At 39.8% G+C, this 25274-nt stretch overlaps 1 protein-coding gene across 3 annotated transcripts in view; it reads right to left on the bottom strand.

Annotated features, from left to right (window-relative positions):
* The window catches only part of LOC124803093 (melanoma inhibitory activity protein 2), a 166598-nt gene that overhangs the window by 14856 nt on the left and 126468 nt on the right, over nt 1-25274 (bottom strand). For 2 of the 3 annotated variants that reach the window (XR_007017204.1, XM_047264245.1), the window contains exons 13-15: nt 17607-17705; nt 1720-1816; nt 1438-1576 (exon numbers count right to left, since the gene is read on the bottom strand). Coding sequence is in view for 2 of the 3 variants with exons in the window: in XM_047264245.1 (XP_047120201.1) it covers nt 1438-1576; nt 1720-1816; nt 17607-17705 (335 nt within the window). In the remaining variant the exon portion in view is untranslated. The remainder of the gene's footprint in view (nt 1-1437; nt 1577-1719; nt 1817-17606; nt 17706-25274) is intronic. The other variant, XM_047264246.1, reaches the window with a different exon arrangement.

Raw genomic sequence — 25274 nt, 5'->3', positions numbered from 1 at the left:
GACGACCCAAAATTCTCATTTTTTGTTTATGAATGAAACATATGTCAATGTATTGTGGGAAAAAAAGTAAGTTGCAGTCACATTATAATATTTTATCAGTCTTTTTGGGAGTAGGTCTAGTTATCATGTAAATTTAACATTAGATTGGTTGAATTTCTATACATGACGACACACATTTCTAATAACATTGCTATCATGCTCTCAAACACAAAGTTTGAATCTTAAAAGACACTTTAATTAAAACTTTGTGCTTGTAGCTGGTCATCGTTCGCTTCATTGCATGATATTTCACCTGGGCTAGAGTGACCATGATATGGTGAAGCTCTTAACCAGTCCATTATATTGCTTGCATGGTGCAACTTGTAGCGTATGGTCCAAGAAAGGTAAGAATATGGGTTAGAGTCCTAGCCTGGCATGTATTTTTAGCGTATCACGTAAACATTACATGATATCAGTTCACATCCTCATGATAAACCCACCAATTTTCTGCTTTTTTCAAGGGATGCTCTACCAAGCCTAGCATAACTACATTTGTTTTCTCACATTGTTAATTGATAGCACACACTTTCATTTAATTTATTATATTTTGATCATATTAATAAGTTAGTACTCATCTATACTGCTTATTCTATCCAACATGTAGTGTTTTAGTCTATGCTACTGAGTAATTATTTTTAAGTGTATCTGTGTATTTCGTCTTTTTCAAGAAAAGTCAGAGAGAAACAAATTAAAATATGAACTGAAGGAGGTATTATGAAAAGGACAGACTGTTATTAACCATATAGTGGAAATGTTGAGTCACACACAGGGACAACAAAATTTTTGTTGCACCATCTATGGATCAACATCTTCACTATATGGTGAGTAGCAATCTCTCTTTTCCATAATACTGTTATCATATTTATTATACATTTAATAAGACTAATATATGTAAAGTCATTGACTGGAAACTGGTGCATGACACTATCTACTCGTATAATATTGTTTAGTATTTGGAAACTTAATTTCCTATATCCAAAGGAAAATTCACTCAAAAACACTATAAAGTTAAAAAAAGAAGAGAATAACTAGTCAGTATTTATTATGTTCAGGAAGTGAAATTCCAGTACTTCTGACAGACACAAAAAAAAAATAAAAACACTATTTATAGCTTTCAGGTCTATTAGATACTTCTCCAGAGAGGAAAGAGGGATATGTTGGTGAAGGTTAGAAAAGGAAGCGCAGATCTCACAGCATATTCAATTTTAAATGTATCTACTGACTTTGGAATTTTAACCTCTGGAAGTCAGTCCTGGTCTGTTATTCTGTATCTCTGTAATTTCACAGAAACTCAACTTCATGAAACCAACCCTGGTAGCCAATGTGTTCATATGAAATGGACTGCTTGCTCTTACACAATATGCTTACCATGAACAAAATCTAAGAATGTATACGTACTGTCACCAACTTTGCCACTTTCCGAGCTGTTTTGTGATGTATTTGTAATGTTCTTCTCCACTACAGTGAGGCGGTTCCTTAACTGTCCAGCCTCTTGACGGCTTTCTTCCAACCTTCGCTCTGCTTGACGCGCTGCAACCTGTTTGCAAGAAAATAAAGTTTTATCATACTGTTTATGTCATACCATTACTTTTTCTTAAAGATCTTCAACTTTTTTTCATTTTTTGAAATTACCCACTGTTCACAATACTCCTTCATGTAATATAACCATGATGAACTTACCCAATTCTCATGAGCTTTCTTTTCAAGAGTTGAAATCTGACTTTTCAGACTTCGTTCCTGATCAATAATTTCCTTCTTCAACGTATCATTCTGCGATCTGAAATTTTAAATAATTTTTTAGCAACAAAAAGTACAAGCATAAAATCAGTTCACAAATTAAGAAATATATATTAATGCAAACGGGTTTTGTCAAAACTAAAAGCACACACTAAAAAAACTGGTAATCAGACTGTGAGTGTTTAAATTTGCACCCCTTGAATGACAAATTTGCTATCATTCACATATCAAAGTGTAATTTGACACTTCTGGGAAAGTGGGAGGGGACAAACTCAACAGACTCTGCATTCACATTGAAGAAAAGATACTCAGATCCCATAAAATGGGGGTATGTTCAGAATTCCAGTTCATCCTAATTTTTCTGGAACAATTTTAATTTTGCACAAAATTAACTGGTGTCCCCGAACCCTTTTTCAGAACAGCAAAATGTCCCAGATTTTGATTTTTTGTGGTGAGACTTTTTTCTTTTCAAACTAACCACCTGCCATGATACTATGCTTTATTTGCCCCAACTTTTTGAACTTTAGCATTATACTTTACTTGCATAGAAAAATTTTATCAGTCCTCAATGTCGATATACTGACTTTTTCACTAACTCATTTTGAGATGGTGTACCTCTTTCTTCAAGGAGCTACTATTTCGATGTACTGTTTGTCAATGGCCAATGTTTTATATGTATGACCACCACTAGAAATGTTTGAGAAGGTATGCTGCATCAATGGGAACAACTTCCAGTGAACAGGACCAGGTCCATAAAACAGATAGTGTCAATCTTCTCTAGGCAGACAAAAGTTGTCCGTACTGTAGTTCCACTTAATGTTAGATACTTAGAGGAGATAAGGCTGTCATCTTTATTAATGAAAATGGAACTATAGGAAACCCCTGAGCAGCTTTTACTCCCTTTGAAAAATCTGGCACTCAAATAGCGAATGTTCTTTGCAACTCATTTACACTGTTGATTTGTTGCTGATTTGCAAATGTGGACAGTATACATGATAAATGTGTTGACAGTGTATTAGTTTGGAGTTGAATGCTGTCTTCTACAACTGTCCACCTATGCATGAACTATCATCATCATCATCATCATCATCTACAAGGCTACTCTGCAAATTACACATAAGTGTCTGGCAGAGGGTTCATCAAACCACCTTCACAATAATTCTCTATTATTCCACTATCAAACAGCTTGCAGAAAAAATGAACACCTATATCTGATCTGATCTGATTTCCCTTATTTTATTATGATGATCATTTCTCCCTATGTAGGTTGGCATCAACAAAATACTTTCGTATTCAGAGGAGAAAGTTGGTGATGGAAATTTCATGAGAAGATTCCACTGCTGCAAAATATGCCTTTGTTTTAATGATGTCCAACCCAAATCCTGTATCATTTCAGTGACACTCTCTCCCCTATTTCGCATTAATACAAAATGCATTGCCCTTCTTTGAACTTTTTCAATGTACTCCATCAGTCCTATTTGGTAAGGATCCCACACTGCCCAGCAGTATTCTAAAAGAGGACGGACAAGCGTATTGTAGGCAGTCTCCTTAGTAGATCTGTTACATTTTCTAAGTGCCCTGCCAATAAAACGCAGTCTATGGTTAGCCTTCCCCACAACATTTTCTGGGTGTTCCTTCCAATTTAAGTTTTGTAATTGAAACACCTAGGTATTTAGTTGAATTTACAGCCTTTATACTACACGGATTAATCGTGTAACTGAAGTTTAACGGATTCCTTTTAGCACTCATGTGGATGACCTCACACTTTTCATTATTTAGGGTCAAATGCCAATTTTTGTACCATTCAGATATCTTTTCTGAAATGTTTTGCAATTTGTTTTGATCTTCTGATGAGTTTACTGGATGACAAATGATAGCATCATCTGCAAACAACCTAAGATTGTCTCCTAAGTCGTTTACATAGACAAGGAAAAGCAGAGTGCCTATAACTCTATCTTGGGGAATGCCAGAAATCACTTTTGTTTTACTTGATGACTTTCTGTCAATTACTATGAACTGTGACCTCTCTAATAGGAAATCATGAATACAGTCACATAACTGAGACGATATTCTAGAAGCATGCAATTTCACTACAAGCCACTTGTGCGGCACAGTGTGAAAGGCCTTTTGAAAATCTAGAAATATGGAATCAATTTGGAGTCCCTTGTATATAATCATCATCATCATCATGTTGTGCTCAATACCTCCTACCGTCTGAAGCATATTTCTGTACCATCCACACTATGTGTTATTCTGATGGGCAATCTGATGTGTCTTAGCCTGTAATCAGACTACTGGAGGGTCATTGCAGTTCACTATTCAAGTCTTTTAACAGAATAGTTCACAAGAGTGGATCACAATCAAAACTAAAAGCCTACAATACATAGTAGGGAAGCAATGTTACAACTGCTATGGTTGATTTCTTCAGAATTTCCACCTTAATTGTTTTATATTATGATTTGCAGCAAGCTGCTTTTCTGCCAATTTATTACATACAAGGAAGTTATTGACAAATAATATCTGCCTTGGACTTATGTGTAGTTTTGTATGCTTCAAAGTAAGGGTTGGTAAATTAGTATACCTGACATTAAATGAGAGGACTCCACATATGTCAACTGAATAGGTCAAGGCGTATAGAGACAATTTACTGGGAATAATGGATAGAATACAGGCTGGAAGGACTTGTTATGACCACAAAGAAAAGATAACCAAAGAAAAAAATTAGCATACATTGTGGTTTCTATCCTTATACATGAAGTTTAATCATTGAAAATTCTATTACAAAAACATTTTACAAATGAAATTTCACAATATGAAACTGGGACAAAACTAACTGCTAAAACCAGTTGTATGTACAACAAATTAATTTCTCAAAAATATTGTGGTAAAAATTATTTTTAACGAAAATCACTCACATTCAACATTGTTAAGAATGGTTGTGTAAAGATTATGTGAAACAAGTGAGTCCCTCTCCAGTTTATTAAATCATCGTGACAATGCTTATGTCACAACTACATCATCATCTCGCCACACTGTTACTAAGGCATTATGGTTATGAAACTTCCTGGCAGATTAAAACTGTGTGCCCGATCGAGACTCGAACTCGGGACCTTTGCCTTTCGCGGGCAAGTGCTTCGAGTCTCGATCGGGCACACAGTTTTAATCTGCCAGGAAGTTTCATATCAGCGCACACTCCGCTGCAGAGTGAAAATCTCATTCTGGAAACATCCCCCAGGCTGTGGCTAAGCCATGTCTCCGCAATATCCTTTCTTTCAGGAGTGCTAGTTCTGCAAGGTTCGCAGAAGAGCTTCTGTAAAGTTTGGAAGGTAGGAGACGAGGTACTGGCAGAAGTAAAGCTGTGAGTACCGGGCGTGAGTCGTGCTTCGGTAGCTCAGATGGTAGAGCACTTGCCCGCGAAAGGCAAAGGTCCCGAGTTCGAGTCTCGATCGGGCACACAGTTTTAATCTGCCAGGAAGTTTCATATCAGCGCACACTCCGCTGCAGAGTGAAAATCTCATTCTGGAAACATCCCCCAGGCTGTGGCTAAGCCATGTCTCCGCAATATCCTTTCTTTCAGGAGTGCTAGTTCTGCAAGGTTCGCAGAAGAGCTTCTGTAAAGTTTGGAAGGTAGGAGACGAGGTACTGGCAGAAGTAAAGCTGTGAGTACCGGGCGTGAGTCGTGCTTCGGTAGCTCAGATGGTAGAGCACTTGCCCGCGAAAGGCAAAGGTCCCGAGTTCGAGTCTCGATCGGGCACACAGTTTTAATCTGCCAGGAAGTTTCATATCAGCGCACACTCCGCTGCAGAGTGAAAATCTCATTCTGGAAACATCCCCCAGGCTGTGGCTAAGCCATGTCTCCGCAATATCCTTTCTTTCAGGAGTGCTAGTTCTGCAAGGTTCGCAGAAGAGCTTCTGTAAAGTTTGGAAGGTAGGAGACGAGGTACTGGCAGAAGTAAAGCTGTGAGTACCGGGCGTGAGTCGTGCTTCGGTAGCTCAGATGGTAGAGCACTTGCCCGCGAAAGGCAAAGGTCCCGAGTTCGAGTCTCGATCGGGCACACAGTTTTAATCTGCCAGGAAGTTTCATATCAGCGCACACTCCGCTGCAGAGTGAAAATCTCATTCTGGAAACATCCCCCAGGCTGTGGCTAAGCCATGTCTCCGCAATATCCTTTCTTTCAGGAGTGCTAGTTCTGCAAGGTTCGCAGAAGAGCTTCTGTAAAGTTTGGAAGGTAGGAGACGAGGTACTGGCAGAAGTAAAGCTGTGAGTACCGGGCGTGAGTCGTGCTTCGGTAGCTCAGATGGTAGAGCACTTGCCCGCGAAAGGCAAAGGTCCCGAGTTCGAGTCTCGATCGGGCACACAGTTTTAATCTGCCAGGAAGTTTCATATCAGCGCACACTCCGCTGCAGAGTGAAAATCTCATTCTGGAAACATCCCCCAGGCTGTGGCTAAGCCATGTCTCCGCAATATCCTTTCTTTCAGGAGTGCTAGTTCTGCAAGGTTCGCAGAAGAGCTTCTGTAAAGTTTGGAAGGTAGGAGACGAGGTACTGGCAGAAGTAAAGCTGTGAGTACCGGGCGTGAGTCGTGCTTCGGTAGCTCAGATGTAGAGCACTTGCCCGCGAAAGGCAAAGGTCCCGAGTTCGAGTCTCGATCGGGCACACAGTTTTAATCTGCCAGGAAGTTTCATATCAGCGCACACTCCGCTGCAGAGTGAAAATCTCATTCTGGCATTATGGTTAGTTTGTAAGTAGAAAATAAGAAGTCTGCTCAGGGATACAGTGAATATAGCTACTTTTTAATAGTGTAAGCTTACTATTTTATTCCAGCTTACGGAAGTTATTGATGCAGAGTACCTCTGATGCAGCATTAGTCAGCTTTTTCAAATTTTTGGTGGTCTCATGACAACTTTGCATTTTACTATCAAAATTTTATGCATCTTTACTCACACTCCAAGATTTATGAAATTTCCTGGCACATTAAAACTATGTGCTGAACAGGGCTTGAACCTGTATTTTGCCTTTTGTGGGTAATGTTTACACAGTTTTAATCTGTCACGGTGTTTCAAAATAGACCCACTTGTTGAAGAATGTCATTATTTATACAATCAGTGATCAGTTTACAATTTTAGCAGGGATATAGTGCTATTGTATCTTCTTTCGCCTCCTTTATAAGATGTGTGCACAAATGTCTCACAGAAACATATTATTCTGAGTACAGCATTGCATATATAGTTGCTGAATTGGAAGAATCAGGAAGGAGTAAATCAACAATAGCAGCAGCATTTAACAACATATACTTTTACAGCACTACAATCACTAGATGCATTTGAAACATACTTCAGCACAAACATATGCAAGTTACAAACATAACACATGGCTGTGTGTGTGTGTGTGTGTGTGTGTGTGTGTGTGTGTACAAACTTAGTACTGTTTTTGTCCTGGAATTGCTGTTATTGTAGTACACTTCAAATAAGCTTTCTTCACATTATGAACCATGATAGGTAGTCTGATTGTTGAGTGAGTGCCACTGTTAAATTCATCACGTGTATGAAATTTTCTTTCATGAATGATTTGGCACATATTGCAAACAGCGAAAATAAATTTACTTTTTTTGAGTGAAATATTCACTTTGCAATATGCTTCTTCATTTTCATGTTAGTATTTATTCACAAGATTTGCCATGAAGTAATAAAATCAAATAATGAAATTTATTGAGAATCAAAAACTTGATACTGAACAAGTTTATCATTTCATCACTAATATTTGATTGTTTTGAGTAATAGTTACAACAATTAACATCATTCAATAATTAGATATATACATCCACAATGTCTACATTTCCTGCTTTGCACTTTGGTGATTATCTGCAAAACTACACCAATATAGCAACCAATGGTTGGTACTGAAAAAGCAGGTCATAGGACCCTGCTGCCTGGGAGACTAACGGCAAATCAGCATATACAGGGTAATCTGTCCTTAGTGCAACTGCCTCATGGACAATTTTTTTCCCCACCAGCAGCTAGCTGGCATTGGTACAGGGTGGGAGTATATTTCCCCTCTGCTGCAAGGCTCTTGTTTGTGTAGGATTGGTGTGCAGGTAGCACATTTGTTGAACAACGGAATGCAGTGTATTGAGTGAACATTTTCACGTGAAATGGCAAAATACGAGTATTCAATTCCCCAAAGAATATTAATGTATGATTCATATGTGTGTACAGAATCACTGTGTGCCACGAGCAGATTATTTTAAAAGGTATTTCCCATTGTTCAATTCCTAAACAGAATATAACTCACCGATTGATAAATAACTTTTGTGAAACAGGAAGTCTTCTTGATAGGAAACATGGGCAAGCACATACAGTGCTCAAAGAAGAAACTTTCAGTAACATTGGGCATGCTCTGGGAAGGTCTCATAGAAAATCAGTTCGACATTTTGTTCCGTAAATGGGAATTGCCTATGGCTCTGTTCAAACAGCAACAAGTTACTAAAGTTAAAAATGGTTCAAATGGCTCTGAGCACTATGGGACTTAACTTCTGACGTCACCAGTCCCCTAGAACTTAGAACTAGTTAAACCTAACTAACCTAAAGACATGACACACATCCATGCCCGAGACAGGATTCGAACCTGCGACAGCGGTCGCGAGGTTCCAGACTGTAGCGCCCAGAACCGCTCGGCCACTCCGGCCGGTTACTGAAGTTACAGCCCTATAAAATCAGTTCAATGCAAAAACTTAAACCAGGTGACACTGCAAAACGGGGTTCAGGTTATGCGGATAGATTCTGAATAGGAAGCATCACAGAGAGATCAACCCTCACCCAACTTCCTTTTTGGACGAATCATTGTTACACCTAAGTGGATAAATTAAATCACAAAATTTTCGTTACTCCTGAAAAGAAGTATGGTGCCCTTTAGTGGTGGAAGAATAATAGGACCTATTTTTTTCCAGGAAACACTTACCAGCAAGAGATTCAAGGAAAACATTTTGCGGCCTTTTCTCTGACCAATTAACTGAGAGAGAATATGCTTTTGCAACCTTTCAGCAGGACTCTTGTGAAGGCACATATAGCCAACTTCTCGTTATAGCAAATTCATGGCATGTTTCAAGATAGAGTTATCAGTAATAACGTATGACCTCCTCATTCCCCGGATTAACTCTTGTGATTTTCATCTTGGGGGATATTAAAATATGAAGTGTACAAGTGAAATCCAAACACTTTAGACGAACTTAAATATAACATTTATCAAGAAATTGCTGCCATTTCTCAGGGGGAACTACAGAGTGCACTGACGAGTTCCTACGCAAGTGCTGGAAATGCTTGAACAATGATGGAGGCAGTTCCAGCCTCTCCGCGCTTAATGTGAGTAATTTACTTTTCTTTTTAAATGTTTAAAATAACTTATGAGACAAACCGTATTGTACTTAAAATATTATGAGAAGAAAAGTTGCAACTCACCATATATCGGAGAAGCTGGGATGCAGATAGGAACAATAAAAATACTCTCACAATTAAAGCTTCCAGCCAAAAAGGCCACACACACACACACACACACACACACACACACACACACACAAATGCAACTGCAGTCTCAGGCAACTCAAACCACACTGTGAGTAGCAGCACCAGTGCATGATGGGAGTGGTGACTGGGTGGGGGTAAGGAGGCTGGGGCTGGGAGGGGGAGGGATAGTATGGTGGGGGTGGTGGACAGTGAAATGCTGAAGTGCTGCAGGTTAGACGAAGGGCAGGGGAGAGGTGGGGAATTTGGGGGGGGGGGGGGGGGGGAAGTAGTGGAAAAGGAGAGAAATAAAAAGACTGGGTATGATGGTGGAATGACGGCTGTGTACTGCTGGAATGTGAATAGAGAGGGGGTTGGATGGGTGAGGACAGTGACAAATGAAGGTTGAGGCCAGGAGGGTTTTGGGAACAACAGATGTATTGCAGGAAAAGTTCCCACCTGTGCAATTCAAGAAAACTGGTGTTGGTGGGAAGGATCCATATGGCACAGGCCGTGAAGGAGTCATTGAAATGAAGTATATCATGTTTGGCAGTGTGTTCAGCAACAGGGTGGTCCACTTGTTTCTTGGCTGCAGTTTGTCACTGGACATTCATGAGGACAGACAGCTTGTTGACCGTCAGTCCTACATATAATGCAGTACAGTGGTCACAGCTTAGCTTGTAGACCACATGACTGGTTTCACAGGTAGCCTTGCCTCTGATGGGATAGGCGATGCCAGTGACCAGACTGGAGTGGGAGGATGTATGGGACAGGTCTTTCATCTAGGTCTATTACAGGGGTATGAGCCATGAGGTAAGGGATTGGGAGCAGGGGTTGTGTAAGGATGAACAAGAAATGTCCTGCCCACTATCCTTCCCACCCCTCCAACAGTGGTATTCCACCATCCACCAAACTTACACAATATACACATCTATCCTTACACAACCCCTGCTCCCAATCCCATACCTCATGGCTCATACCCCTGTAATAGACCTAGGTACAAGACCTGTCCCATACATCCACCCACCACTACCTACTCCAGTCCAGTCACTAACATCACCTATTCCATCAAAGGCAGAGCTACCTGTGAAACCAGTCATGTGGTCTACAAGCTAAGCTGCAACCACTGTGCTGCATTCTATGGAGGCATGACAACCAACAAACTGTCTGTCCGCATGAATGGCCACCAACAAACTTTGGCCAAGAAACAAGTGGACACCCCCCCCCCCCCCCCCCCCGCCCCCTTGTTACTGAACACTCTGCCGAACATGATCTCGTTCATTTCAGTAACTGCTTCACAGACTGTGCCATATGGATCCTTCCCAGCAACACTAGCCTTTCTGAATTGCGCAGGTGGGAACTTTCCCTGCAATACATCCTCATTCCCATAACCCTCCTGGCCTCAACCTTCATTAGTCTCTGTCCTCACCCATTTAGCCCCTTCCCTGTTCCCATTCCAGCACGACACAGCCATCATTCCACCACCACCACACCCAGTCTTTCGACTTATCTGCTACTCCCCCCCCCCCCCTCCCCATGCCCTCCGTCTAACCTGCAGCAGTTTTCTGTCCACCAACTCCACCATACCATCCCTCCCCCTCCCAACCCAGCCTCCTCCTTCCTTTATGCACTGGTGCTGCTGCTCGCAGTGAGTTTTCAGTTGCCTGAGACTGCAGTCGTGTGTGTGTGTGTGTGTGTGTGTGTGTGTGTGTGTGTGTGCGGGATCGCCCGGGTTTGTGTGAGTATGTGTGTCCATTGTTGACGAATGACTTAATGACCAAAAGCTTTAATTGTGAGAGTCTTTTTGTTGTGCCTATCTGCGACTCAGCATCTCCTGTATATGGTGAGTAGCAACTTTCCTTCTTATAATATTGTTACATGCCATCCTGGATTTTCCATTGTTTGATTTTCGTACTATACTTACTGCCGACCTCCTGTCACCCATACCGCGGACACAGCAGCCAGCCTTGCTGTTGCGTTAACGACCGATAACCCTGTGTATACTGAGTAAGTATTTATTATTCTCATTCCACGTGAGAGCAATCTTTTTTTTGAAAAAAAAAAAAAAAAAAAAAAAAAAACAAAAAAAAAAAAAAAAAAAAAAAAAAAAAACAAAAAAAAAAAAAACCTCCTGAATGTTACTTGCATACACTGATCTGCTGTCCCAGCAAATTGCATGAAGTGCACCTGTTGTAATAATATCTACAGATTGACAAAACAAAATATAAAAAAAGCAATTCTGGTGGATCTTATTACAACAGTGGGAATGGATGGGAATGGATAAAATTTCCTCAAGCTCCCAGCCACATCAAATGGTTTAGCCCTGAGCTTTCAACCGATTGTTCTTCACTCATTGTCAAGTGGTGACTGTTGTTTGGCCATTGCTCTCATCCTTACTTATATTGCTCTGCTACTGTCTGCAACGTAAGTGGTGCTCACTACAGTAACCCCCCTCCCCATCCTTTTTAAGTAATCAGTCTTCTGAGTGGTTTGATGCGGCCCACCACAAATCCTTCTCCAATGACAACCTTTTTATCTCAGAGTAGCACTTGCAACTTATGCCCTTAATTATTTTTTGGATGTGTTCCAATCTCTGTCTTCCCCTTCAGTTTTATCCTTCTACAACTCCCACTAGTACCATGGGAGTTGCTACCTAATGTCTTAAAACATATCCTATCATCCTGCCTCTTATGATCATAAGTGTTTTCCTTATATTCCTTTGCTCGCTGATTCTGTGGAGAACTTTCTCATTCTTTACCTTACCAGTCCACCTAATTTTCAACATTCTTCTGCAGCTCAACATCTCAAATGCTTTGGTACTTTTCCATTCCATATTTCACACAATCAGTGTTTCACTACCATACAATTCTGTTCTCCAAACGTACATTCTCAGAAATTTATTCTTCGAAGTAAGACCTATGTATGATACTAGTAGATGTCACTTGGCCAGGAATACCCTTTCTGCCTGTGTTAGTCTGCTTTTTATATCCTCCTTGCTCCGTCCATCATGGGTTATTATGCTGCCTAAGTGGCAGAATTCCTGAATTTCTTCTACTTCATTATCACCATTTTGATCCTAAGTTTGTTGCTGTTCTCATTTCTGCTACTTCTCATTCCTTTCATCTTTCTCCGATTTACTCTCAATCCATATTCTGCACTTGTTCGACTGTTCATTCCATTCAGCAGATCCTATAATTCTTCTTCATTTTCACTGACGATAGCAACGTAATCAGCAAATCTTATCATTGACATACTTTCACCTTGAATTTTAATTCCACTCTTGAACCCTTCTTTTATTTACATCACTGTTTCTTCGATGTGTAGACTGAGCAGCAAGTGAGAAAGACTACATTACTGACTATAAAACATTTTTAATCTGTGCACATTGTTCTTGGTCTTACACTTTTATTGTTCCCTCTTGGTTCTTGTACATATTGCATATTACCTGTCTTTGCTTACAGCTTACCCTTATTTTTCTCAGGATTTTGAAGATCTTGCTCCATTTTACATTGTCGAACACTTTTTCTGTGTCTTGCGTTTTTTGAGTCTTGCTTCCATTATCAATCTCTCTGGTGTCTTTACCTTTCCTAAAGCCAAACTGGTCATCATCTAACAGATCCTCAATTGTCCTTCCCATACTTCTGTATATTATTTTTGTCAGCAACTTGGATGCATGAGCAGTCAAGCTGATTGCGTGATAATTACTGGATTTCTCAGGTCTTGCCATCTTTGGAAATGTGTGAATGATGTTTTTCTGAAAGTCTTATGGTATAACGCCAATCTCATACATTCGACACACCAATATGAATAACCATTTTGTTGCCACGTTGCCCGAAGGTTTCAGAAATTCCGATGGAATGTCCTCTATCCCTCCTGCCTCATTTGATTGAAAGTCTTCCACAGCTCCTCTAACTTCTGATTTAATATTGGATCCACTATCTCTTTCCTACTAACTTCTGTTTATCACATCATCTGATACGTCCTCCAACTCACAGAAGCCCTCAATGTACTCTCTTTCCACTTATCCACTCTGTCTTCTCCATTTAACAGTGGAATCCGCACTGCACTCGCGTTACCACCATTGCTTTTAATTTTGTCAAAGGTTGTTTTGACTTTTCCCTATGTTGAGTCAGTCTTCTGACAACCATTTCTTTTCCAATTTCTTCACACTTTCATGTAGCAATTTCACCTTAGTTTCCCTGCACTTCCTATTTCTAAGTGACTTATATTTCAGTGTTCCTGAACATTTCTCTATTTATTTATTTCATTGGTCAACTGAAGTCTTTCTTCTGTTACCAATGATTTCTTTGCATACTTCCTTCCTTGTACCTATGATGTCTCTCCAACTTCTATGATTGACATTTTCAGAGATACCCATTCCTCTTCAACTGAACTGCCTACTGAGCCATTCATTATTGTAGCATCTCTAGCTTCTGAGAACTTCAAGCACACCTCTTCATTCCTTAGAACTTCTGCACCACACTTCTTTGTGCATTGGTTCTTCCTGACTAGTTTCTTGAACTTCAACCTTCTCTTCATTACCAAATTGTGATCCGAGTCTGTATCAGCTCTTGGGTATGCCTTATAATACAATATCTGATTCTGGAATCTCTGCCTGATTACGATGTAATCTAACTGTAATCTCCCTGTATACTGTCTGCCTCCATAGCGCAGCAGTAGTGTTACTACCTACCAAGCGAGGCATGGGATTGGGTGTTGTTTGTCCTTCATCATCATGGACAAGGAAGTCCCTGAAGTGGCGTCAACTAAAATGACTTGCAATATGGCGGCCGAACCCTGAAGTGGATATCCTAGCCAATAAATGCCATATGATCATTTTCATTTCCTGTATACTACCTCTTCTTGTGATTCTTTAACAGAATATTCAACAGCCAGGGCAGAAACATTAGAAAAAGGTCTGCCTCGATGTGGCAGGGACTGTAATGGAATGGGGGCTTGTCAAGCCAACCTAACTTGCAAGCAGCCATTGTGGCTAAGAGACCTAATGCTGCCTGGCTTGTCACTTGTCTTGAGTAGGACACGACCCACCTTAGTAACCCAGGTGGTGGGCTACTCTGATAGCGTTTAAATGAAATGAACAGAATATTCACTGTTACCATCTGATATTTACTGCAGAACTCCACTAGTCTTTCTCCTATCTCATTCCTACTACCAAACCCACAATCTCCTGTACGCATTCTTCTACTCTTTCCCCTACAGCAGCATTCCAATCCCCCATGGCTATTAGATTTTCATCTTCTTTTATGTATGGCATTACCCATTCAATACCTCATATACTTTCACTACCTATTCATCTTCTGCTTGCGACATTGGCATGTATACCTGAACCATTGTTGTTGGTGTTGATGTGCTGTCAATTCTGATGAGAACAACCCTGCAACTTAACTGTTCACAGTAACCTGTCCTATCTTCCTATAGATATGAATCCTATTCCCATTATACCATTTTCTGCTGCTGTTGATATTATCCTATACTCATCTGACCAGAAATCCTTGTTTCTTTCGGTATAACTTCATTGACACCCACTATACCTAGATTGGGGGAATACTGCAGAATCTTTTGCCAATGGAGAGATCATGATGACAATTTTTCAACTACAGGCCACAAGTCCTGTGGATACATGCTATGCGTCTTTAATGAATGTTTACTATTGTCTTCTGCATCCTCGTGCCATAGATGACCTTTTAGACGCATTTCCACACGCCAAGGGCAAGAGAGTGCCCTGAACCTGTCTGCTCCTCCATCCTCTTTGACAAGGCCGCTGGCAGAATGAGGATGACTTCTTACGCCAGAAGTCTTTGGCATAAGCTGACTGTTTGGTTGCAAGGTCACCATGTCTGTTTCAACCTTCTGATGCTCAGGTGCTACTTAGCTGCAGACTGCCATCTGTATTGGAGGTGTTGTCAAAAATTTATGTTGGACAGACTGCACTACTGCACAGCACCACACAGAGCACCTAAAGTATCCTAAGAAATTAGCAGTAGCAAAACATGTTCTGGAAAATGTACAACAAATTGATTTCAGTGAGACATCTATTGTCAAACAGTTCCTGGGATAGCATTATAAAAGAGGCACTTAAGCTGAAACTTCTGAAAACACCTTCAATAAAGACAGCAGTTTGCTGCTAAGAACCACTTGAGACATGGCCATCAAATAACTGACGTGAGTGTGATAGTCTTGCAACTGAAATATTACTTTATATGGCACCAGATGGGGTATCAGTGACATTACAGGCAGTAGCACTGCTATGTAAGGGCAGCAGCAGCTACATAACAGCCGCTACTTGACAATGGCTAAGGAGTATTTGGATGAAAGTTGATGAGTTCTTAACCAATTGATTCGCCTGGAAGCATGAGAAAATTTTGTCACTTTAATATTGCTGTGAAACTACGCATTTGTAATCTGCTAAGTATTCCATTAAAGAAGACAAAATAGTGTAAAAATAAGACTATTCCCAGGCCACCACCTCTCAGTCTCCCACCATTTCATTTCTTATATACTCCAGTCATCATCCAGTACTATGTGACAGATGATCAGTTACTTTATCATTTTTTGCAATCAACAGCATACTTTTGTCTCAACTGGACGCATTGTTAACTGAAACATCGGTAGCATGGTTGCAAATTATTTTGTGTTGGCACTTTTGGATAGTAGACTGTGTGTCAAATATGGATATAAAGTCAAAGTTTCATACCCAACTGTTAGCTGCTTCCCACGAGGAACACAATAGAGCCAACTGTTAGAGGCTTAGGATTTTATCCAAATTTGGAGGAACTACAAATCATGTTTTATTCAATCAGCCTGTTAAGGAGTCATGATTTTATTGTTTAATTGTGTGATAAAAAAAGATCCTTACCGTATTTCCACACTTGAAGAGGAATTTGGAACAAATTAGAGCTGCATACAGGACTGGACAATCTAAGGTACGAGTGTAGTTTGAAAAATTGGTGAAATCACCACCAAGTGTCAGTGCTAGTGTAACAAGGTTGCTGTGTAATAGAAGGTCATCTTTTATGAGTAAACATGTGATGCATCCATGATCTGGGTAAAGATCTATGGTGCAGAAGTCTCTCTGTCACTCCTTGTAGTGATTTGCGATGATCGGGGAAGAGAGAGAGAGAGAGAGAGAGAGAGAGAGAGAGAGAGAGAGAGAGAGAGAGAGAGAGTCAAGCAGAGGTTAGGTACATCATAAAGAACGATTTGAATGCAAAGGAAATTCATGTTCATATTCAGAACAGGCTGGGGCTCTGCTCTTTCAATTACATAAAATGGTCATGGAAGATTGGCAACTGAAAATGTGAGAAATTGCTCAAACAGTAGTCATGTCATTCTGAACGAGCCTATCACATTTCGACAGTTGAATTGGATATGAGAAAATTATCTGCTTGATAGCTGCCATGATTCTTAATGCGGGATCAGAAACGTGTCAGAATGGAAATGTCTGAACAATGTTTGATCCATTTTCAGAGCAACCAACCAGATCTTTTGCACTGGTATGTAACCACAGATACAACTTGAGTCCACTACCATACCCCAAAGACAAAACAATACTCAAAGCAGTGGAAACACTGATTCACCACCACCACCACCACCACCACCACCACCACCACCACCAAAGAAAGCAAAGGGAAAATGGTCAACCACTGGCATCAGTTCTCTGGGATGCAAAAGGGATTTAGCCAATAGATGATCTTTCCACTGGTCAAACAATTATGGGACAATACTACGCTAACTTCTTGGACCAACTACAGCAAAAGAAATGTGAAAAAACACCAAGACTGGCAAAGAAGAAAATCATCTTTCAACAAACAATGTCTGCCCTCACGCAAGTGTTGTTGCTATGGCTAAAATACATGAAGATATGACTTGTTGCCACACCTGCCTTGTTCACATGATTTGAATCCATCAGACTTCCAATTTTTCCCCAAGCTGAAAATTTTTCTGGGTGGATGGAGATTCTCTTCAAATGAAGAACTAACAGACAAAGTTGATGGGTATTTTGCAGGCTCAGAGGAATCTAATTTTCAAGATGAGATTAAGGCACTGGAACATTACTGGACCAAGTGTGTTACTTTACATAGAGACCATACTGAAAAATGAAAAACAGTTTCATTGACATACATCGTTTCTTTTTACTCCATTCTGAGAACTTTTCAAACTACCATTGTACGAGGTAAACAAATGAAGCCTGTATCACAATATTTGGAGCAAAAGCTGTAATATAACACTACCTTTGTGTGATCAAGCAGTGTAAGTCTACAGGATGATAGCAGTCTAAGTTCTCTTTACAGGGAAATAAAAATTCCAAAGTACCCAAGACAATCTCGCATTATTTTGTCACTTTCCATCTTCTTCTCTGGTGAGTGCACACAGTTTTGAGCAACTGCCATTTCCACGGGTGACACCACACCACTGAATCATACATACAAAAACTATTGTCAAAAACAATGTAAAATTATTAGTAGTAGTACAGCGGACATCATAAAGAAGCACTGCAACTAATTTTACACATGAGAGTTATTCAAAGAGTGACATTCCATATTTTCTCCCTAAGAACATATTCAACAAAAATTTAAAAAAAATAAATACAATAGTGATACAAAGATGAGGTGACTTACCGAACAAAAACGCTGGCAGGTCGATAGACACACAAACAAACACAAACATACACACAAAATTCAAGCTTTCGCAACAAATTGTTGCCTCATCAGGAAAGAGGGAAGGAGAGGGGAAGACGAAAGGAAGTGGGTTTTAAAGGAGAGGGTAAGGAGTCATTCCAATCCCGGGAGCGGAAAGACTTACCTTAGGGGTAAGTCTTTCCCCCCTAAGTCTTTACCCCCTAAGGTAAGTCTTTCCGCTCCCGGGATTGGAATGACTCCTTACCCTCTCCTTTAAAACCCACTTCCTTTCGTCTTCCCCTCTCCTTCCCTCTTTCCTGATGAGGCAACAATTTGTTGCGAAAGCTTGAATTTTGTGTGTATGTTTGTGTTTGTTTGTGTGTCTATCGACCTGCCAGCGTTTTTGTTCGGTAAGTCACCTCATCTTTGTATTTATATATAATTTTTCCCACGTGGAATGTTTCCTTCCATTATATAAATACAATAGTGGGTATATCAATGCATATTTGTTATGTTTGTTATCTTCTTTTCTGAGGTTTGGTAACTAACACGGTCGCTGCCTGTATGGAATACATCACATTACAGACTAGATCATTAATAGTATGTTTTTCGCTAACCACCTGTCTGCAATAATGATATTTTCCTCACATCCTTGGGACTTCTATAAATATACAGAATGCTTGGCACGATAAAATGATCATCCATAAAAATATAAAATTGTCTTCCTGAGAAACTATTCTCTGTCAGGCTTTCAGAAACAATTTTGCACAGACTATTGAATATTAGAAGAGCTCAATAACTAAACACACACTTTATGTCATAAAAAGTTGTTTCAACAATCCTCTTATTGTGGTGGAGTAAACCATACAAATAATGAAATATGTGTTGTTCAGCATGTCAGGAGCTTTTATCTGGATGTTGAGCACATGGCAGATCTTGCAGCTCTGATGCTGATTTTTATGTTGTCTTAATTTTCTGAAACTACTGCCCCACAGCACTTGTAACAGCATCAAGACTCTGACAAACTAAATATCAATATTTTTGACGTATCAATACTAATTTGTTTTGATGCTGCTGCTATTAATCTGACATTGAAATTGATATCCTTCTTAACAAGTCACTATTGGTACAAAATCTGCTGGAATCATCTGAAATTGCATGCACACATCTCCCACTTAAAATTTTAAATCTTAATCTTTGACTAGATAAATGAAAATGTGTAATATTACTTCCTAAACTACCTTTACAATGGTAAATAGCTAAGCATAAAAATTTTAAATTGTAATCAAAATATATAGATGTTGTTGTTGTTGTGGTCTTCAGTCCTGAGACTGGTTTGATGCATCTCTCCATGCTACTCTATCCTGTGCAAGCTGCTTCATCTCCCAGTACTTACTGCAACATATATCCTTCTGAATATGCTTAGTGTATTCATCTCTTGGTCTCCCTCTATGATTTTTATCCTCAACGCTGCCCTTCAATGCTAAATTTGTGATTCCTTGATGCCTCAGAATATGTCCTACCAACCGGTTCCTTCTTCTTGTCAAGTTGTGCCACAAACTCCTCTTCTCCCCAATTCTATTCAATACCTCCTCATTAGTTATGTGATCTACCCACCTAATCTTCAGCATTCTTCTGTAACACCACATTTCGAAAGCTTCTATTCTCTTCTTGTCCAAACTATTTATCGTCCATGTTTCACTTCCATACATGGCTACACTCCAAAAAAATACTTTCAGACACGACTTCCTCACACTTAAATCTATACTCGATGTTAACAAATTTCTCTTCTTCAGAAACGCTTTCCTTGCCATCACCAGTCTACATTTTATATCCTCTCTACTTTGACCATCATCAGTTATTTTGCTCCCCAAATAGCAAAACTCCATTACTACTTTAAGTGTCTCATTTCCTAATCCAATTCCCTCAGCATCACCCGACTTAATTCGCCTACATTCCATTATCCTTGTTTTGCTTTTGTAGATGTTCATCTTATATCCTCCTTTCAAGACACTGTCCATTCCGTTCAACTGCTCTTCCAAGTCATTTGCTGTCTCTGACAGAATTACAATGTCATCGGCGAACCTCAAAGTTTTTATTCTTCTCCATGGATTTTAATACCTACTCCAAATTTTTCTTCTGTTTCCTCCACTGCTTGCTCAATATACAGATTGAATAACATCGGGGAGAGGCTACAACCATGTCTCACTCCCTTCCCAACTGCTGCTTTCCTTTCATGCCCCTCGACTATTATAACTGCCGTCTAGTTTCTGTACAAATTGTAAATAGCCTTTGGCTCACTGTATTTTAGCCCTGCCACCTTCAGAATTTGAAAGAGAGTATTCCAGTCAACATTGTCAAAAGCTTTCTCTAAGTCTACAAATGCTAGAAATGTAGGTTTGCCTTTCCTTAATCTATTTTCTAAGATAAGTCGTAGGGTCAGTATTGCCTCACGTGTTCCAACATTTCTACGGAATCCAAACTGATCTTCCCCGAGGTCGGCTTCTACCAGTTTTTCCATTTGTCTGTAAAGAATTCGCATTAGTACTTTGCAGCTGTGACTTGTTAAAATGACAGTTCGGTAATTTTCACTTCTGTCAACACCTGCTTTCTTTGGGATTGGAATTATTATACTCTTCTTGAAGTCTGAGGGTATTTCGCCTGTCTCATACATCTTGCTCTCCAGATGGTAGAGTTTTGTCAGGACTGGCTCTCTCAAGGTCGTCAGTAGTTCCAACGGAATGTTGTCTACTCCCGGGGACTTGTTTCAACTCAGGTCTTTCAGTGCTCCGTCAAACTCTTCACGCAGTATTGTATCTCCCATTTCATCTTCATCCTCTTCCATAACATTGTCCTCAAGCACATCGCCCTTGTATAGACCCACTATAAACTCCTTCCACCTTTCTGCTTTCCCTTCTTTACATAGAACTGGGTTTCCATCTGAGCTCTTGATATTCATACAACTGGCTCACTTTTCTCCAAAGTTCTCTTTAATTTTCCTGTAGGCAGTATCTATCTTACCCCTAGTGAGATAAGCCTCTACATCCTTACATTTGTCCTCAAGCCATGCCTGCTTAGCCATTTTGCACTTCCTGTCGGTCTCATTTTTGAGACGTTTGTATTCCTCCTTTTTGCCTGCTTCATTTACTGCATTTTTATATTTTCTCGTTTCATCAATTAAATTCAATATTTCTTCTGTTACCCAAGGATTTCTACTAGCCCTCATCCTTTACCTACTTGATCCTCTGCTGCCTTCACTACTTCATTCCTCAGAGCTAACCATTCTTCTTCTACTGTATGTCTTTCCCCCATTCCTGTCAATTGTTCCCTTATGCTCTGCCTGAAACTCTGTACAACCTCTGGTTCTGTCAGTTTATCCAGATCCCATCTCCTTAAATTCCCACATTTTTGCAGTTTCTTCAGTTTTAATCTACAGCTCATAACCAATAGATTGTGGTCAGAGTTCACTTCTGGCCCTGGAAATGTCTTACAATTTTAAATCTGGTTCCTAAATCTCTGTCTTGCCATTATATAATCTATCGGATACCTTCTAGTATCTCCAGGATTCTTCCATGTATACAACCTTCTTTTATGAGTTTTGAGCCAAGTGTTACCTATGGTTATGTTATGCTCTGTGCAAAATTCTACCAGACGGTTTCCTCTTTCATTTCTTACCCCCAATCCATATTCACCTACTATGTTTCCATCTCTCCCTTTCCCTACTCTCGAATTCCAGTCACCCATGACTATTAAATTTTCGTCTCCCTTGACTACCTGAATAATTTCTTTTATCTCATCAAACATTTCATCAATTCCTTCATCACCTGCAAAGCTAGTTGGCATATAAACTTGTACTATTGTAGTAGGCATGGCCGTCATGTCTATCTTGGCCGCAATAATGTGTTCACCATGCTGTTTGTAGTAGCTTACCCGCACTCCTATTTTTTTATTCATTATTAAACATACTCCTGCATTACCCCTATTTGATTTTGTATTTATAACCCTGTATTCACCTGACCAAAAGTCTGGTTCCTCCTGCCACCGAACTCCAATAATTCCCACTATATCTAACTTTAACCTATCCATTTTCCTTATTAAATTTTCTAACCTACCTGCACGATTAGGGGATCTGACATTCCACACTCCGATCCTTAGAACGCCAATTTTCTTTCTCCTGATAACGACATCCTCTTGAGTAGTCCCCGCCCAGAGATCCAAATGGGGGGACTATTTTACCTCCAGGATATTTTACCCTAGCTTTCAGCCGTTCGCCGTACCAGCACAGCAAGGCCGTTTTGGTTTGTGTTACAAGACCAGATCAGTCAATCATCCAGACTGTTGCCCCTGCAACTACTGAAAAGGCTTCTGCCTCTCTTCAGGAACCACACTTTTGTCTGGCCTCTCAAGAGATACCCCTCCGTTGTGGTTACACCTTACGGTATGGCCATCTCTATCGCTGAGGCACACAAGCCTCCCCACCAACGCCAAGGTCCATGGTTCATATATAGATAGAAAAAAATAACACATGCAAACTGGCTGCAGACAGAATAATACTCAATATAAACAGAAAAAAAATGTTTTGGAAAGAGATTCATTCATTTGGTGAGGAAAAATAAAGCATTTGAGGAAAAATGAATAATTGGAAATTAATCATGAAAGTTATTAAAAATGCAGAAATGGATACACAGAAGAACTGGGCAAAGGTGTGAAATGAAAAAACTCTATCACATGTTGGTGAAATATAAGATTTGAAAACTAGTTGAGTTACAAGTAGCACAGAGGGCAGCACACAAGTCACAGATAACTGAAGATTTCAAGATAAATGAGAGCTCAGATGAGATGAAGGAGACAACAGAGAAACTGGAAGAAGGCGAAAAGGTAGCATGTCGTAGAAAGAAACAGTAAAGGACAGAAAAGAAATAGTTTATTCCAAATTATATGGAAGGGCCAAAACTGGAAATAAATAAATGGACAGTGATGACAGTGAAAATTATGATAAGGCTGATAAAGAACTAAATAGTACCGTCAAATGGAGTGATTTCAGACGGTTTTGTCGTTATTTTGATTGTAGCTTTCGTATATATTGTTAGATTAAATTGATTGTTATGAAAGTGGTAGGGTATATGCATAACGGATAAAATATCCCAGAACCAGAAAGTGTATGTGAAGGTATATTTATCTGAGGCAGTTAAATAAAGTGTCCGAAGTCACCCCATGGATTGGGGTGATTTCGGACACGTGTTTTTTAAAGCTCTGTCCAAAGTTACAGTATATAGAGAGTGAATTCGGACAGTTACTGCCTTTTTTTTAATTCTACATGCTTTTTATTTGATTTTGGTGACATTTTACACATTTTAAGGGAGCCCTTTGTTACGAATAAGTGATATGGAATGATATAATGAATTTTATATATTACAGATAAGTTTTTACTTTGCAAGAATTTAAATAAACAGTCTCTTTGTTCACTTCTGCACGAGCTCATTTAGTTATTTTCACTTAAGCGAACGGAAAGATCTTCTTCTGTCGTTTGGGGAATAAATGCTCCCATTCTTCTCCTGGCAAGATATTACGAAATTTCTTCTCTTTTCTGCTAGATTTATCAAGGTAGCCTTTATCTAAATATCTAATATCCAGTTTAGTGAAGGGAAATCTCCAATGTGCAGCCCTCAAGATAGCTCGCTTCAACATTTCTTCTTCTTCTTTATTTAGCACTGGCTGTCCTCCCATTTTTTTCGGATGTGCTTCCCGCACTTTATTTTGTAGGGTTGATTTAGGTATACCATACAAATCACATGCTTTTCTGTATGATAATTTACCACTCTGAATACCACGAACAGATTTATCTAAAAGTTCCAGGTCATAATTACACCGTACTGTAGCACCTCTCTTGCTCTTATACGTTCTTGGCATCGTCTGAAATCACCCCACACAGTACACAGTTTTACAAAAAACCGTCGTTATTTTATAACCTTGCACAAGAAATTCGACAAACTTGTACAGAAATTGTCTCAATGCTGTTAGCTTTTGAGCGCGTTGATAATTACGGTTACAATAACTTCCCGCTCAGCGCAATAACAGAAAGTTTCCACTTAACGATAATGCAGGGATTTTTAACACTGAGACTGTTCGTCAATTATTCACCTAGGGAAACAACTGACGCAAAATAAAAGTTGTGGAAAGTAATAAATGCAATCTTGTGCTTAAAATAACTGGCGCACGGATGTTAAAATAAGTAACGCTTTGTTTCTATGCAGAAGCAAAGAGCAAATAAGCCATACTGTCCGAATTCACCCCAGTGTCCAAAATCACCCCGTTTGACGGTATATAAAAAATTATATGGGGTGATCAGGGTAAAGTGGTGCTAAATGGATGCTGGAGACTTAAGAATATCTTATGAATCGAGTTCCCATTCGTGAAGCTCCAATGTCATGGTGTCAGGAGAAAGAATAGCATGCTTTGTGATTGAAACATCAAAGCCTGGGATATAGTGCAATAGGGCACTGTCTGTGACAAGGCACCGATTGACTATTACCAATGCAGGCACACTACTAATCTTCATAATCATATGCTCACTACTAACTTAATACTCGTTATCTTGACACAAAACGATGAGCTGTGAATGCTCGTATATGACATGAGCTGGACGAACTACTTTGCATGAACTATTTTGTATTACAGAATGAAATTTTCACTCTGCAGCAGAATGTGTGCTGATACGAAACTTCCTGGCAGATCAAAACTGTGTGCCGGACCAACACTTGAACTAGGGAACTTTGCCTTTTGCGGGCAAGTGCACTACCGGACTCCGTGAGTCGTGCTTGGGTAGTTCATCTGGTAGAGCACTCGCCCGCGAAAGACAAAGGTGCCGAGTTCGAGTCTCGATCAGGCACACAGTTGTAACCTGCCAGGAAGTTTCATATAAGTGCACACTCCACTGCAGAGTGAAAATTTCGTTCTGGAAACATCCCCCACGCTGTGGCAAAGCCATGTCTCCACAATATCCTTTTTCCAGGAGTGCTAGTTCTGCAAGTTTCACAGGAAAGCTTCTGTGAAGTTTGAAAGGTAGGAGATGAGGTACTGGTGGAAGTAAAGCTCCGAGGATGGGTCATGAGTTGTGCTTGGGTAGCTCAGTTGGTAGAGCACTTCCCCATGAAAGATAAAGGTCCCAAGTTCGAGTCTCAGTCCAGCACACAGTTTTAATCTGTCAGGAAGTTTCATATTTTGTATTACTTCAAAACAGCTCAATTCCATTAGAAAAGCTGAATGATGCTTTTCAATTAAAGATGGTACTGTATACAAGAACTACATGAAACTTCCTGGCAGATTAAAACTGTGTGCTCGACCGAGACTCTAACTCGGGACC

Source organism: Schistocerca piceifrons, chromosome 6 (genome assembly GCF_021461385.2).
Source record: "Schistocerca piceifrons isolate TAMUIC-IGC-003096 chromosome 6, iqSchPice1.1, whole genome shotgun sequence".
Classification (NCBI taxonomy): domain Eukaryota; kingdom Metazoa; phylum Arthropoda; class Insecta; order Orthoptera; family Acrididae; genus Schistocerca; species Schistocerca piceifrons.
Note: the sequence above shows the minus strand (reverse complement) of the source record. Positions and strands in the feature narration are given on the sequence as shown.